The 16,121-nt window shown below is 32.3% G+C and overlaps 1 protein-coding gene, 1 long non-coding RNA gene and 1 other non-coding gene across 4 annotated transcripts; 2 read left to right on the forward strand and 1 right to left on the reverse strand.

The window, feature by feature from the left end:
* Window positions 1-9,640: 9,640 nt before the first annotated feature.
* TRNAA-AGC (transfer RNA alanine (anticodon AGC)) lies at window positions 9,641-9,713 on the forward strand. The gene has a single exon. It is a non-coding gene; the product is annotated as a tRNA-Ala (tRNA).
* Window positions 9,714-9,778: 65 nt separating this feature from the next.
* Window positions 9,779-15,877, forward strand: LOC104221759 (uncharacterized). 2 transcript variants are annotated; one of them, XR_709803.2, is made up of 4 exons: window positions 9,779-10,028; window positions 10,332-10,362; window positions 12,426-14,425; window positions 14,599-15,877. It is a non-coding gene; the product is annotated as an uncharacterized lncRNA (long non-coding RNA). The 2 variants fall into 2 exon arrangements; XR_709802.2 differs by having other exon boundaries at window positions 12,426-15,876.
* On the reverse strand, window positions 10,471-12,432 carry LOC104221758 (protein RADIALIS-like 3). The gene is made up of 2 exons (XM_009772890.2): window positions 11,548-12,432; window positions 10,471-10,633 (listed from the first exon to the last, which is right to left on the reverse strand). The coding sequence occupies exons 1-2, from the start codon at window positions 11,787-11,789 to the stop codon at window positions 10,606-10,608; spliced, it is 270 nt and encodes an 89-aa protein (XP_009771192.1). The 5' UTR covers window positions 11,790-12,432; the 3' UTR covers window positions 10,471-10,605.
* Window positions 15,878-16,121: the final 244 nt, after the last annotated feature.

The following is a 16,121-nucleotide window of genomic DNA, read 5'->3' on the forward strand; positions in this document are numbered from 1 at the left end:
ACCCTTGATATTAATCTCTCAATGATGTAATACCTTCTTTATTATATATTATATAAGTAATATATTTTAATCTATGTATTTTATTTATAATTAAATAATTTATATAACTTTATTTATTATTTTTATAATATATTTGTGTATTTAATTTTTTATGGCACTGAACTTGTTTAATCATATTCAAACATGAAGTACTAATAAAAACGACAAAAAAATTTATTTGAAATAATAAAAAACAGATTTAACAAATGAGTTTTTTATAGTTAGTAAAAAAAATTAAAATTTTAAAAATATGTGTGTTTAATATTAAGTTTTTTAAAAGTTTTATCTATTAATATTATTTTTTTGTATTAATTTGATGTTTTAGTGTGCTAAATGTGGGTATTTTGTTGATTGGATTAATGAATATAACTTGGTTGAAAAATCTGTGAGCTTTGATTTTATAATTTTTACTACAAATATTTAATTAGGCATGATTAATAATGTTGACTTGAGATTTGTCAAAGTAATGTTACTGACAAATTTAATAATGCTACTAATATATCTTGAAAATTAACATTAATTGAAAATTAAATGTACAAATATATTATAAAAATAATATTAAGTTATTTTAATTATAGATAAAATAGCTAAGTAAAAATATATTATATAATATATAAAGTATTACATAAATGGGAGGATTTATATAATGTCAAGAGAATAATAAACTTTTCAAATAAAAGCATTATAAATTTAGCCAAGGTGACTTTTATGATAATTAGAGCAAAATAAAATAATTTTTGTATAACAAAAGAAAGAAAAATGACTTTTAAGTAATGAATACAAAGTTGAATAACTTTTAAGTTACAAAAAAAAATAACTTTTAGGTAATGAATATAAAGCTGAATGACCATCCATAAAATTTACTCAATATTTAGAGTCTCAAGATCAAAACTTGATTGTAGAGGTGTCAATGGATATTTAAAAACCGACTAAACCGATTGAACCGTACCGTATCGAACCTAATTTTAGGTTTCTTTTAATAAAACCATAGGTTTTTATATAAATCTATAATCGTACCGATAATTAGGGTAGGTTTTTTATTTTATGAAAACAAACCGAAAAAATACCGAACCGTACCAAATAAATCTACAATGTGAATAATATATTTATATATTAAGTTTAAAAATAATAAAGCATTAAATTTTTCTTGGGCCTTTGAATTATGAAACTGTTACAAACCAACACGTAATTAAACTTAAAATCCTCCAAACCCATTTTGATACTCCTATTGAAACTAAATTATTTCTAGCTTGTTCACTAGCAAGACACAAGGTGTTGTAGCGAGTATGAGTAACAATCTATAATATATTGAACATGTTTCCTTCCGTATGATTTTGATTTATCTTCTTGAATATTTAATCTTCTATAGACTTTATTCTTGAATCCCAACTTAGTTAATATTTTTTTACTCGTGTGATTTATATATTTTTTTATTTGCTTAGTTTCTTTTATACTGGTGTAGAATAGTTGATTGATCTATACTCTAGCCATCTTTCATATTTTCTTAATTCATCACTTTTTAAACTGTAAAAATATCTAGAGAGTTTTGCTAAGTCCTAAAAAAGTATGTATGTTATTGCATTCTACTTTTAATAGTGACTTTTACATGACATTAAAAAATTTATCGAACCGTACCGATACCGAAGAGAAACCGATATGATTGTGACAATTTCGAAAAGTTTAGTTTTGATTATACATAATAGAATAACCGAAAAATTGGTATGGTATAAATTTTATATAATAACCGGCCGAACCGATCAATTGACACCCCTACTTGATTGTATAGTCGGCCAATTGCCGGTACAAGAGATAGGTGATTGAGGAAATTTTATCCGAATATATAATCTTATCTTTATAGTGAGGTGGTAGGGAATCAAGCCGTAGGACTTACGCACATGGTCTAAAACAAGTAGGATTAGGAATCCGTTTGGCTTAATTGAAATTAAGTGATGTTGAATAATTTAAGGACGGTTATAAATAAAATTTTATTTATGTTGAATGTCTATATTTAGAGAGATTCTAGGGTTTATTACTTGGTGGTTAAGTCACTCTCTCCCTATAAATAGAGGGTTCTATTCCATTGTAATTCATCCCAAAATTCAATAAGAATTTCCTCCCTCTCTCTTTCTCTGCAATATTGTCCTTCTTCTTTTATTATTTTCATCACACGTTATTAGCACGAGACTCTACCGTCTCAAGAAGCTCCTTGAGAAGACTAAGGTATAACTTTTCTCCTCTTTTAATTATGACTGATATTATGAAAAGAAAGTTTGTTGCCCTTTAAATTTCGGGGAAGAACTATATGACATGGGTGTTGGATGCTAAAATCCATTTAGATGCTATGGGTCTTGGAGACGCCACTAAAGACAAAACTAAAGCATCAACCCAAGACTGTGCTAAGGCCTTGATTTTCTTGCGCCATCACCTTGATGAAGAGTTGAAAATAGAATATCTCATAGTCAAAAGACCCATTTATTTTGTGGAATGGCTTAAAGGAAAGATATGACAACTTAAAGTTGGTCACTATTCCACAAGCACGATATGATTGAGCTCATCTGAGGCTCCAAGACTTTAAGTCTGTTTCTGAATATAATTTTGTGATGTTCAGAGTTACTTCTAAATTGAAACTCTGTGGAGATACTATTACTAACTATGATATGCTTGAAAAAACGTTTACAACGTTTCATGCCTCCAATATGGTCCTGCAACAGCAGTACAGAGAGAAACGTCTCAAGAAGTACTCTGAGTTGATTTCTCTTCTCCTTGTGGCTAAACAAAACAACGATTTGTTCATGAAAAATCACGAAAATCAACCCACTGGGTCTACACCATTGCCTGGAGTGGATGAGGTGTATTCCCATTATGCTAAGCGACGTGGAAAAGGTCGTGACTCTATTCGTGGTCGTGATCGTAGATAAGGAAGAAATTTTCCTGGTGTTAATCATCCCCCAAAGAAAAATAACCACCAAAAGTGAAAAGGGAAAGATGAGAATCCAAAAGCAAATGGTTTAGAAACTGAATGCTATCGTTGTGGTAGAAAAGGGCATTGGGCAAATATTTGTCGTGTACCAAGACATTTGGTTGAGCTTTATCAATCATCTCTAAAGAATAAAGGCTCTGAAGCTAATTTTATCTCTGACAATGATTATGACATCACCCACTTGGATGTGACAGACTTCTTTGAGCACCCTGATGGAAAAATAGACCACTTGCTCGGTGATAGATCCGTGGTTAAAGATGATTGAGTAGTTTAATTTTTATTTTGCTTATTCGTAGTAGTTAATGAATAAATATCATGTAATTATAGTTCTTTACATGAGTAGTAGTCATTAGTATCAGTTGGTATTATTTAATTTTTAAAATAATATTAGTTCAATTTGATTAAATATAGTTTTAATATTTGTTTTATACAATCAATTGAGTGTTTTAAAGTATTTACTCTTATATGTAGTCTCCCTTTAACAAACTCTCTTCATGGCAATTTGCTTCTGTTAAAGTAAATGTTTGCACATCTATCGACTTCTTAACGTTGGAGTTAAAACAGAAAGTAAAATTCGAGTTGCATTGGACAATGTATGTATATGATTGAAGACACGAGCGATCACGTGTATGTGGTCAGAATAATGGACAGGCAAATATGGTTATCCTTGTTTCCACGTTATTGTATAATGACAGTTAGCTTATCCAATTCTCTCTTTGTTTAATATTTTTTTATACAATGTGTGCTCGGAAAACTAATTTTTAAATTAATTTGTTTTCTTTTCTTCCACAATTGCAATTTCACACTGTGTTAATCATATTATTTAGAGTATGATATTTAATTCTACTAAATGTCCTTATCTTTCTCATTATTAGCTCCCATGTTAAATGCTTGAACAAATTCATGAATATATTTAATCGACAAGAATATACTAATGTTTATTCGTATATTTCTTTTGTATGTCAAATCATAGGAAGCAAATATGGATATCTCACAAAGCATACTTGTATCAATGTCCAATTTTAAAAATATTTGTTTAGTTGATTCATGTACAACACATACAATATTCAAAGAGAAGAAATATTTCTCTCATTTAAGCATGTGTAAGGCAGATGTTACTACAATTTCTGGTAGTAGTAAATTAATTGAAGGCTCTGGAAGAGCTACTATAACTCTGCCTAAGGGAACAATACGTATCATAGAGAATTCAATGTTCTCCTCCAAGTCCAAGAGGAACTTGTTGAGTTTTAAAGATATCCGCCGAAATGGATATCATATTGAGAAAATAGATGAGAATAATCTTGAATATCTCATCATTACCAAAAATGCCTTTGGCCAGAAAAGGGTTATTGAGAAATTTTCATCTTTATCTTGTGGCCTGTATTGGACACGAATTAGTGCAATTGAGGCACATTCTATTGTAAACTAAAATGTCACTAATTTCAATACTTTTGTACTTTGGTATGATCGATTGGGACACCCTGGATCAATTATGATGAGACGGATTATAGAAAACTCAAATGGGCACCCATTACAGAATTTAAAGATTCTTTTAAATAATGAATTTTCTTACATTTCTTGTTATCAAGGCAAGTAATTATTAAACCATCACCAACAAAGGTTGGGATTGAGTCCCCTGCGTTTTTTGGAACGTATACAAGGGGACATTTGTGGACCTATTCACCCACCTAGTGGGTCGTTTAGATATTTCATGGTCTTAATAGATGCATCTTCTAGATGGTCTCATGTGTGCCTTTTGTCATCACGCAACCTCGCGTTTGCAAAATTAATGGCACAAATAATTCGATTACGGGCGCAATTCCCCGATAATCCAATTAAGTCTATTAGACTTGATAATGTTGCTGAGTTTTTATCCCAAATATTTAATGATTATTGCTTATCAATTGGGATAAAAGTGGAACATCTTATAGCTTATGTTCACACTCAAAATGGCCTTACAGGGTCTTTAATTAAACGTCTGCAATTGATAGCAAGACAGTTACTCATGAAAACGAGGTTACCCATTTATGTTTGGGGTCACGCCATTTTGCATGCAGCAATGCTAGTTCGTCTCAGACCGACAAATTATCATAAGTATTCCCCATTGCAATTAGTTTTATCATGAACCTAATATATCCCATTTGAGAATTTTTGGATACGCAGTATATGTGCCTGTAGCACTGCCATATCGCACCAAAATGGGTCTCCAAAGAAGGTTAAGAATATATGTTGGGTTTGAATTGCCCTCCATTATTCGCTACCTCGAAACATTAACGGGAGATTTGTTCACTGCACGATTTATAGACTGTCGATTTGATGAGACACTTTTCCCAAAATTAGGGGGAGAAAATGGTGAAACCAAACAGGAAATTTTGTGAAAAAATTCATCATTATCTCATCTTGATCCACGTGCCTTTATTTGTGAAAAAGAGGTGCAAAAGATTATTCATTTGTAGAGAATAAGAAATCAAATGCCAGATGCATTTACGGATATGAAAAGGATAACAAAATCACATATCCCTACAGTGAATGTTCTAATCCGTATTGATGTCCCTATTGGATAATTTCTAGTATCATAACTAATGAGTCAAAAGCACGCCTGAAACGTGGCAGACCATTGGGTTCCAAAGATCGAAATCCTAGAAAAAGGAAAACAAATGATCAAAATGATACTACAAAAGAATCTCATAAAGAAATCCACGATTTAACAAATTCTGAAATTCATGAGGAAACCACTGAGCCTGAGACTCAAGAAAATAAGGAACTATCAATAAATCCAATCGATATTGAGATAAATTTGAATCGATTGGATATAGTGGTGGATAGTATCTTTGCATATAATGTTACATCTAGCATTATGCAAGATAGTGAGGATCTTGAACCTCAATCTGTTGGAGAATGTCGACAAAGACGTGATTGACCAAAATGGCAAGAAGCAATCCAATCAGAGTTGAATTCACTTGCAAAACGTGAAGTTTTTGGGCTTGTAGTCCAAACACCTAATGGTGTTAAGCCTGTTGGCTATAAATGAGTCTTTGTACGCAAGAGGAATGAGAAAAATGAGGTACAAAAATATAAGGCACGCCTTGTTGCACAATGATTTTCACAAAGGCCTGATGTCGATTATGAAGAGACATATTCACCCGTTATGGATGCTATAATGTTCCGTTATCTCATTAATTTTGCTGTCCATAAAAAGCTTAACATGCATTTAATGGATATGGTTACCGCCTACCTTTATGGCTCACTTGATAATAAGATATACATGAAAATACCCGAGGGATTTAAAATGCCTAACGCAAATAATTCAAAGTCTCGGGAAATATTTTCAATCAAATTTTAAAGATCTTTGTATGGTCTAAAGCAATCAGGACGAATGTGGTATAATCGTTTTAGTGAGTATTTATTAAAGGAAGACTATATAAATTATGCCATTTGCCCATGTGTTTTATAAAGAAAACAACATTGGAATTTGTTGTACTTGTCGTATATGTTGATGACATAAACCTTATTGGAACTCCTATAGAACTCCAAAAAGCAATTTATTATTTAAAGAAGGAATTCGAGATGAAAGATCTCGGAAAGAAAAAATTATGTCTTGGTTTGCAAATTGAACATTTGGCAAACAGAATTTTTGTTCATCAATCTGCCTACATAGAAAAGGTATACATGGATGGATCACATCCATTAAGTACTCCGATGGTTGTTCGATCACTTGATGTGAATAAGGATCCATTCCGACCTCAAGAAAAGAATGAAGAGTTACTTGGTCCTGAAGTACCATATCTTGGTGCAATTAGTGCACTAATGTATCTTGCTAATACTACAAGGCCTGACATAACCTTTTCAGTTAATGTCTTAGCAAGATATAGCTCTGCTCCTACAAGGAGAAATTGGAATGGAATCAAACACATATTGTGGTATCTAAAAGGAATTACCGATATTGGCTTATTTTATGGTAATAATTGTCGTCTTGATCTTGTTGTTTATGCCGATGCTGGGTATTTATCTGATCCACACAAGACTCGATCTCAAACATGCTATGTGTTTACATGTGGAGACATTTTCATATCTTGGCGATCGACTAAGCAATCAATTGTGGCTACTTTATCTAATCATGCTGAGATAATTGCTATTCATGAAGCAAGTCGTGAATGTGTGTGGTTGAGGTCTATAATACATCTTATTCGAGACAAATGTAGTTTGAAGTGCGACAAACTGCATACGATTTTGTATGAAGACAATGCAGCATGCATATCCCAATTGAAGGGAGGACTCATAAAAGGAGATAGGACAAAGCACATTTCACCAAAGTTATTTTTCACACATGATCTTTGATGATATTAATATGCAACAAATTTGTTCAAGTGATAAAATGACTGATTTGTTCACCAAATCCCTACCGACGTCAACCTTCAAGAAGCTAGTATACAAGATTGAGATGTGAAGGCTCAAGGATGTGAATTAATGCTCTCATTAGGGGGAGTTAATACGCATTGCACTCTTTTTTCCTTACAAGGTTTTGTCCCACTAGATTTTCCTTGCAAGGTTTTTAATAACGAGGGAACCAAAAATCATATTATTAGATATGTGTACTCTTTTTCCTTTTCTAGAAATTTTTTACCATTGAGTTTTATTTTAGTTAAGGTTTTAATGAGGCACATTATCTGTTGAATAGATATTCAAGGGAGAGTGTTATAAATAGAATTTTATTTATGGTGAATGTCTATATTTAGAGAAAGTCTAGGGTTTATTACTTGGTGGCTAAGTCACTCTCTCCCTATAAATAGAGGGTTCTATTTCATTGTAATTCATCCCAAAATTCAATAAGAATTTCCTCTCTCTCTTTTTCTGCAATATTATTCTTCTTTTTTTATTGTTTTCATCATAAGGACTCAATTTAAGATATGGTATTTTAACAAGAAATGAATATTTGGACTTAACAAAATAAAAATTACCAAATTAAAGTGTAAAGGTAAAGAATGATATTAAAATGAAGGCAAAGAACTATACTATAAACTAGGAGTGTAAATGATTAATATGTATCATAAAATTTTTAAAATATTATGTAAAAGATACATATATATTTGTAATAACAAATTTTAAATTGGTATTTTCATAGCAGGTTTGATTCATATTTTAAAATTAATTGCTGATTCAAAATAAAAATAAAAACAAACTAATTTGGTCATTTTTTAAAATTCAAGACCAAAATCAAATCAAAAGACTATTCACTTTTTTTTTCCGTCAGTTTGATTTGATTCAGCTTGTTTGGATGGTTGTTACCCATTGTATCTTATTGTATTGTTATTTTAAATACAATGTTTGTTTTGATTGTTATTTAAATTTTATTGTATCGTATCGTTAAATCCATCGTTACATAACAACGAAATATGACACTTTATGTAACGACCGATTTGGTGTGGTCACGTCGTTACCTTGTCTTTTTCTCTCAATCTCACCCTTTGTTATTATTAAATTATTTTATTTTTATCATTTACCCTATCTTTTTATATATAATTTTACCCTATATCATAATTTTTCTTTATAATATTGCAAGTTTATTCTTCATATTGCTGGTGCATGATATTAAGAAACGATGGCAAACGACACAATCTATCCAAACATTGTATTTATCAAATGATACGATACAATACAATACAGTACGATGCAATACATTATGAAACGATGTGTAACAACCATCCAAACAAGCTGTTAGTTTTTCGTGTACACCTCTACTAGCTTGTTTAGCCAAGCTGGAGAAATCAGCTTATTTTGAGAAGTGCTTTTGAAAAAAAGTGTTTTTGAAAAAAGCACTTTTGGAGAGAATCAGTTTGTGTTTGGCTAATCAGTCTGAAAAGCACTTTTGAGAAATAATTTGTGTTTGGCCAAACTTTTTAGAAAGTACTTTTAAGTGTCAAATTACGAATAAGTACATGAATAGATTTACTTAATAATTAATATTATAAGTAAATAAATAATATCAAAATTTTATTATTACATGCAATAATTAAAAAAATCATTTTATTTAAGTAAAATATGAAAATAAAATTTAAAAGTACTTAATTCTTTTAATATAAGTTAAATATATTAAAATTCCTTCAACAAATATAAAAGCATTCACCCCTAAAGTCACTATATATTAGAAAGTTTCCTAAAAATAAGGAGAAATATTTATAAATTAATATCCTAAGTATTAGGTTTAAGGGTTATTTTGGTATATACTATATTTTGCTAAGGGTATTTTAGGTAAGAAGAAAAGCCAAAACTGCTTCTGCTTCTTCCCAAAAACACCTTTTTTTTCCAAATAAACTTGGCCAAACACCTCAAATTAGGAAAAAAAAAGTGCTTTTGAAAAAAAAAACACTTTTTTTTGTCTCGACAAGCTTGGCCAAATAGGCTATACATACGATGTCTATTGCAGGGGTGTGCACGAGACAAGCTTATAATAACAAGAGGTATTTATTTGGTCACAAGGATAGTTAAAGTGTTTATTTAACAAGGATAGTTAATGTAAGTTTAAGTGTCTAGGCATAAGTTCAGATTTTAGCCTTTTTTCTTAATAGTAATATTTGTTTTAATATTTGTTAATTATGTTTGATAGCGCATAATTTCAAACATGGGGATGTAGCTCAGATGGTAGAGCGCTCGCTTAGCATGCGAGAGGTACGGGGATCGATACCCCGCATCTCCAGTTTTCCTTACTGTTGCGCCAGTTCGTTTTTTTATGGGTCGGTTCACTTCACAATTTTAGGATTTTTGTCGCCGTCTCTGCATTTGCAGATAACCGACGATCGACTCACATTTTCCGGCTACTTTATCTTCAGAGTTTAAATGGTTGATCAACGTCTTCTCAAGAGCTGTGTCATTTAATTTTTACTTCATTTTTCGCATTCATTAGGGGAGAGTGTGAATATTTCTACGGCACAATAGAGGGAGACTATCTAGTTAGGAGTTAGACTAGGAATATCATTGGTCATCTATTGATGCAGGGCTTTACCTTCTAGTGGTACTATACCAGCCATCTATTTCGTATCCTGTATTTCATATCTCTTATATATTGTTGTTATTTTTATTACGCATTTTTATGGTACTAATATATCATCTCCTATTGCTTTTTTGAGCCGAGGGTCTCCTGAAAACAGCCTCTCTACCCTTCGGGTAGGGGTAAGGTCTGCGTACATATTACCCTCCCCAGACCCCACTTGTGGGATTACACTGGGTCGTTGTTGTTGTTTTCGCATTGAACCGTTTGTCATCCGAAATTCGCTGATTTTTATTCTTTCTTTTCTTCACCTTTCAATTGGTATAGGGTTGCATGAGGTTGAAAATCCAGTTAAGAGGTAATTTGTACTACCTTCTCCTGTTTTATTCATGTAATTAAACTGTTCTTATTTTGAATCGTCTATTTTTAGTTTGATTTTAGGAACAAAATACACTAAAGATAGAAGTGAATCGAAGCAGACATTATATCTATATATTATGCATTTGCTTTCTTCATAAACTAATACATGAATTCACAACTTATGCTTTCACATTTAGTGGAGAACTTGTGATGTTATTGAGTATTGGCTGCAAATTTGTTCTCACTGTAGCTTCAAGTTCTTCAGAAGCCTGTTCAATACGAAATAGGCATGTAAAAAAATTGATCAATGATGAGGAAATAACCATTGTTTATTTGTCTGAGAAACAAATACTATTTTGCTTATAAAGAAAGTTTGAAATTCAGCAAAACATTATCAATTTGAGTTCAGAGATTCGTCCAACTTTATCAGAAGTAACTCTTAATAGTCCTCTTTTTGCTTATATTCTTAGTGCTGCTGACACAGAGGGGTTTTTCTTTCAAGTGTAAGTGCTGCTGAAATTATCTTCTTGATAAGTGACTAATTGGGATTGCTGAAGGGTTATTGAGGAATGTGAGGAGCTCATAAAATATTTGTTGCATCATGTGATGATATGTATGATCAGCACTAGAAACAATTGTTAAACAATTGTATTTTGTATAATGAGGTGGTAGGGGATCGAGATGTAGGACTTGTGCACGTGATCTAAACAAGTAGGATTATATTTCATTATTTAGAAGCTTAATTAATAGGTAAATGTGCAGACATCTCTGGAACTTTCCACTTGCAAAAAGTTGAAGCTTTAAGCATTTATTCTTTAGAATATAGGGGTCAATTATTTTTTTTATTTTTTTTGTATAGCAAGGAGAGTGACTAGCCTTTGACTTAAAGTTACTAAAAATGGAAAGGTGGTTAATAAGCAGTACCAGAAATAGGAGAATAACAACATATGGAATCTATACAGGGTATGTCAATTATCAAAGTTACCAAGTTTTACATACTTTGTTTTGTTAACAAGCTTAAAAGATAACGTTTTGATGGTGTTTTCTTAAATCATTCGTTGTGAAAATTAATGATTGGCAGATATAACAAAATGCTTAGCCTTAAAAATACAGAATGTATCATTGACTTTTATGTAGATGAAAAGATTAGTTTGGCTGTGTGGAGAGTAGAGATTTGCTATACCTTTGTTCATTGGCATAACCTCTGCTATTGCTTCCAACGGCTTTGTAATTGGGCAAAGGTACTTGGCCATTTTCAATTTGCATGATATCCTTCAAAAGCAACTCATAATGTCTCCTCACTTCCTCTGCTGATTTTCCACCTACACACCTGGCAATGTTATGCCAGCGGTCAGGAGTTTCCTTGTCAAATAAAGCCAACGCCTCCTCAAACTTCTTGTTTTGCCTTGTAGTCCATGAGGCCATTATTGATTAATAGGGATAGAGGGTTGAGAGCTACCTCAGGCAAAGTCAAGTGTTCAAGTGAATGGTATGGACAAGATAATGCTAAGCTAGCTAGTTCCTTATAAGCTGGGGGAGTGGTCTTGGTTTCTGGCAAGTTGGCGAATATTTCGTTTTCTTTTAGGGAGGTGGAATACATGGTTATTGAAGTAATGCTAATGGGAATAGGTGGAAGGAGAATAAGGAAATAGTATTTGTGACTTTGCTTGCTTTATTTGGAAAGTAATGTCATCAGCAAGTGGATCAGATAAGAAATTCACCCAGCTGGAGGAGATTAGATCCCCTAATTCCAATTCTATGGCTATGATAGACGCGCCAATGTTTTATAATATTTAGGCTGAAAAATAATTATCAAGATATTTTGCCAGCTTCTAGGTTGCAAAATGTTGCTTAAATTCTGCATCAATTGGTAAACCATTTGTCATCCTTCAATTGTTATCTGCCAGTCATTTGTTGACAATGCTGCATTAACCTAAGCATTGTTGATCTTTATGTTTTGATGATAACGAATTATGAACAAAGTGAAAAGAGCTTAAAATAACTCAATTTCATTGTTCTTTAAGTTTTATCATCTTACATTTGAATGGTTATAACTATTAGGTTGCTTATAGCTGTATCAAATTATGATCCCGAGTTGCAAGTTGGAACAGGCAAGTGACTGCTGCTTATGTTTATTCTCTCTAGGAATGGAGTCACCCTGTGCGTATTTCTATTACCGCTTCTACAGAATTCCCTCCTTTTGTTTTTTAAGATATGGTGTAGGTATGCATTGCTTCTTACTAATGTTTCTTGTTATGTTAGTTTCTGCCATAACGGCCTTTCCAGTTTGGATCACATTGAGGCGTTTGTCATTCTTAGATGAATTACTTTTGAGTCAAAGTAATAGTTCTCAAAAAGACTCTCAAAATTACCAAAAAGGGAAGAATTGTCCCTTTTAGACCACTTGCTTTGAGACCTTTTTCACTTGAGATACTGTCTGCCAACATGGGAGAGGAGGTGAAGGGACACCTTTTGTCAAAATACTGCAGTAGGAATCTATGTTATTATACAACAAAGTATCTGATGTTTAAGTATCTCATGTAAATACGGCTGGAGCCTCCTTGTGGTTTTGAAAACAATGTGTTTCCCCATAACTCTCTGAGTATTCTGTTTTCCTCTAAAACCTTGATTTAAATGTCCAAAATATCCTCCATTTCTATGTCAAAAGATTCTATATAATTGATTGAACATTAAGCAACTTAATCTAAAAGTAGTATAACCATAAGGTTCTTAGATATATTTACTTAAATTAAGTACTATTAAGTTATCTAGTGTAATTGTATTACTCCTTTTGTTTCAAAAAGGATGCCACTGTTGCCAATAGTCTGTTTGGAAAAGAACGAAACCTTCTAAATTTGGAAATAATTTAACTTGAATTTCTCATTTTACCATTCATGACAAGCTTTTACTTGGGAAGAAGAAGAATTAGATTTTCTTTTTACATACATTTTTAGTGGGAAAGGTGTGCAACCAGTGACGAAGCCCAGGAATTTTCTCAAGAGTATTCAAACTTGAAAGAAGTGAAAATTCTCTGATGAAGAGTGTTCAATATATGTTATATACCTTTAAAACCTAGTATTTTACCTATATACGCAGTGTAATTTTCTAACGAAGCCTTTAAGACATGTGGCTTCGCCCTATGTGCAACACTTATGTCAGGAGACTATATGGAAACAGAAGGGAGCTCTTAGCTTATTTCTACACCATATGTAGGTAATACGCAAGTTCCAAAACCGCAGAGAGTTCATGCGCTTTTATTCTTATTCAGAACAATGAACTAAAGTCTACTTACTATGGAAACTTATTTACTCGAGATATCAATGTTTGAATCTGCAATGAAGTAGAAATTTGTTTCAATTCTGGTAGGAAGTATGTTTAACAGTCAAGATGAAACAAATCATGCACATCTCTATCGTCCAAGAGAAAGGTCTTATCTAACACAGATGATATCAGTGACTTCTCAAAAAATCAGAGGAGCTGAGATTAGACCTTTCAACAATTATTCAGTCGCATGCTAGTTATAAAAGCTTGAGGAGTACACTAAGGATGGAATCTTTGGATATGCCACAAAGAGAAGTATATTTTGTTGAAAAAATCTATATATAGTGTGATTGAATCAACATAGAAATTTGCCACAAATAGAATAAGCAGGTGGTTTTACTTCATTTTCTTTCCTTTACTTTTTATCTTTTTTTTTTTTTGCGGATGCTGAAATGTTCCAAATGATAAAAAAGATAGATGCAGGAGAAGTATCTTCTCATCTTATATTTAGATAAGAGACCTTAAATAATGCAAGATTAGTGGTCACTGGTCACTTAATATTCTGGATATGTTTTCTTCTTTTCTGAGTCAAATGTGGGCGCTTGCCTGTGCATAGATGTGAATTAGAACAATTGTCTGTCTAAGGAGAGCGTTTATATAACAGTAATATGCTCAGCACTTGCATACTTTTGATCAAAATGGAATTTTCTTGCCTTATTCTCTTTGCTTTTTTAAGGTCTGATAAGCAAATGGCTTGTAAAAGGGGAATTTCAAAGAGGAAATTGAGACATGCAGAATCAGTATGTCTTTTTGAGGAATGTTTTCTAGCTTTCTAGTGGTATATTATTGGATTCTGGTATTCAGTGGTTAGAAATAAAAGATAACTTCCTAAAAGATGTCAAAATTATTGAAATTATTGCTTTCTTTAATGACCTTATCCTGGTTTGTGATATTTATATTGCAATATGTGCAGGTTGGTGGTCATAAAACATAAGATCTTTCACTGGTGCCTAGTTCGGGTGAAATTAAAAAATAGCCAGATTTACAAGTGGTAGTTGAAAAATAGCCACAGTTTCAAAAGTAATCGAAATTTAGCCAATTTTCATGTAGAGATAAATCTGAACGAAAATACTGTTCAAAATTCGAAAAATATTCCAGCATAATATTTTGGAGTTCGAATTTTTACATGTGAACTTCCAGCATAATATACTGGTCCAGCATATTACAGGTGTTCCAATCTCCAGTATATTATGTTGGAACTTTCCGTGTACTGGAGTTCCAGCATAATATGCTGGAAGTTCATATATAGGTGCACCAATCTCTAGTATATTATGCTGGAGCTTTTCGTGTTGTAGCTAAATATTGACTATTTTTTAATGACTTCAATTACCAGTCCGAAAACTGGCTTGCCCGTGCTATTTTCACGCCTAATTCGTGGTGTAAATAAGAAGCCCAAGTTTGATAAGAATATGTATTATGGTTGTTTGGTTCATGTACTAGTTATGTTGAGATTATTAGTAAGGATTATTTATGAACTGAATAATAATATTGAAATTATATACTATTGGGTGAATAATAATGTAGGGAATGTTATGTATGGATGACATGCTTTAGGGACATTTTTGTTTCGGTGGTTAGAAATAAAAGACATCTTTCGGATCTGTTTGACTTTTTTTTTTATTCCCCTCCCCTTTGATCCATTTTGTTGGAGCTATTACTCTTTGGTGACTCAACCTAAAATCCTCATATTGTAAGTGGGATGCTGACCATCTTGGTGCTGACCATCTTAGCAACCCTCTCTTATCTCTATTTAACTTCATTTGCGGTTAATGATAGAACTTAATCCATAAGTCTAAGAATCTTCATCAGTCTGAGGGGAATTCAATGGGCAATGCCAGGAAGAGTCCTTGATATTCTGGCAAGCTGAAGTAAAATGGGCACACTTTCTAGAGAAAGAGAGAGATGGAGGATTGTCTCAGCATGCATATGGTGGACAGTTTCGGAAGAGAGGAATCAAAGATGTTTTGAAGATAAATCTAGCAACATTCAGAAGATTAAGATGAAATGTTTAGCTCTTTTTTATTTTTGGTGTAAAGGTCGGCTTTTGGAGGATCATGAATCCATTTAGATGTATTAGAGTCCTTATAAGAAGAAGAAGAAGAACTAGGAGTGCCTACTTTTTGCTCGGGTACCCTTTTTTGTAATTATGGGTAACTTCACAATTTTAGTGAAGTCTTATATCAATATACAACTATGTTACCTTTTTCAAAAAAAAAGTCAATAAGAATGCAAGAACAGAGACGCAAAGCATCAAGACAGAAAATTTGACCGCTGTGGAGAATAAGAAGCAACCAGCTTGAGAAATCTAATGAGGACATTAGGGATGAAAAATATTTTACAAAATACTCTAGAATATAGCACCTTTTTTGAAAAGAACATTTATTGAGGCAAATTATGTTGATGACATTTTAGTCCATATTATCAAAGTCATTTCGA

The sequence above is a fragment of the Nicotiana sylvestris genome, chromosome 4 (genome assembly GCF_000393655.2).
Source record: "Nicotiana sylvestris chromosome 4, ASM39365v2, whole genome shotgun sequence".
NCBI classification, from domain to species: Eukaryota; Viridiplantae; Streptophyta; class Magnoliopsida; order Solanales; family Solanaceae; genus Nicotiana; species Nicotiana sylvestris.

Excerpts from the sequence above, each read along its gene's own strand:
- LOC104221758 (XM_009772890.2), bottom strand. The coding sequence starts at position 11,789 with ATGGCCTCATGGACTACAAGGCAAAACAAGAAGTTTGAGGAGGCGTTG. Across the intron at positions 10,634-11,547 it reads GGTTATGCCAATGAACAAAG|GCTTCTGAAGAACTTGAAGC; the intron begins GTATAGCAAATC and ends CGTATTGAACAG.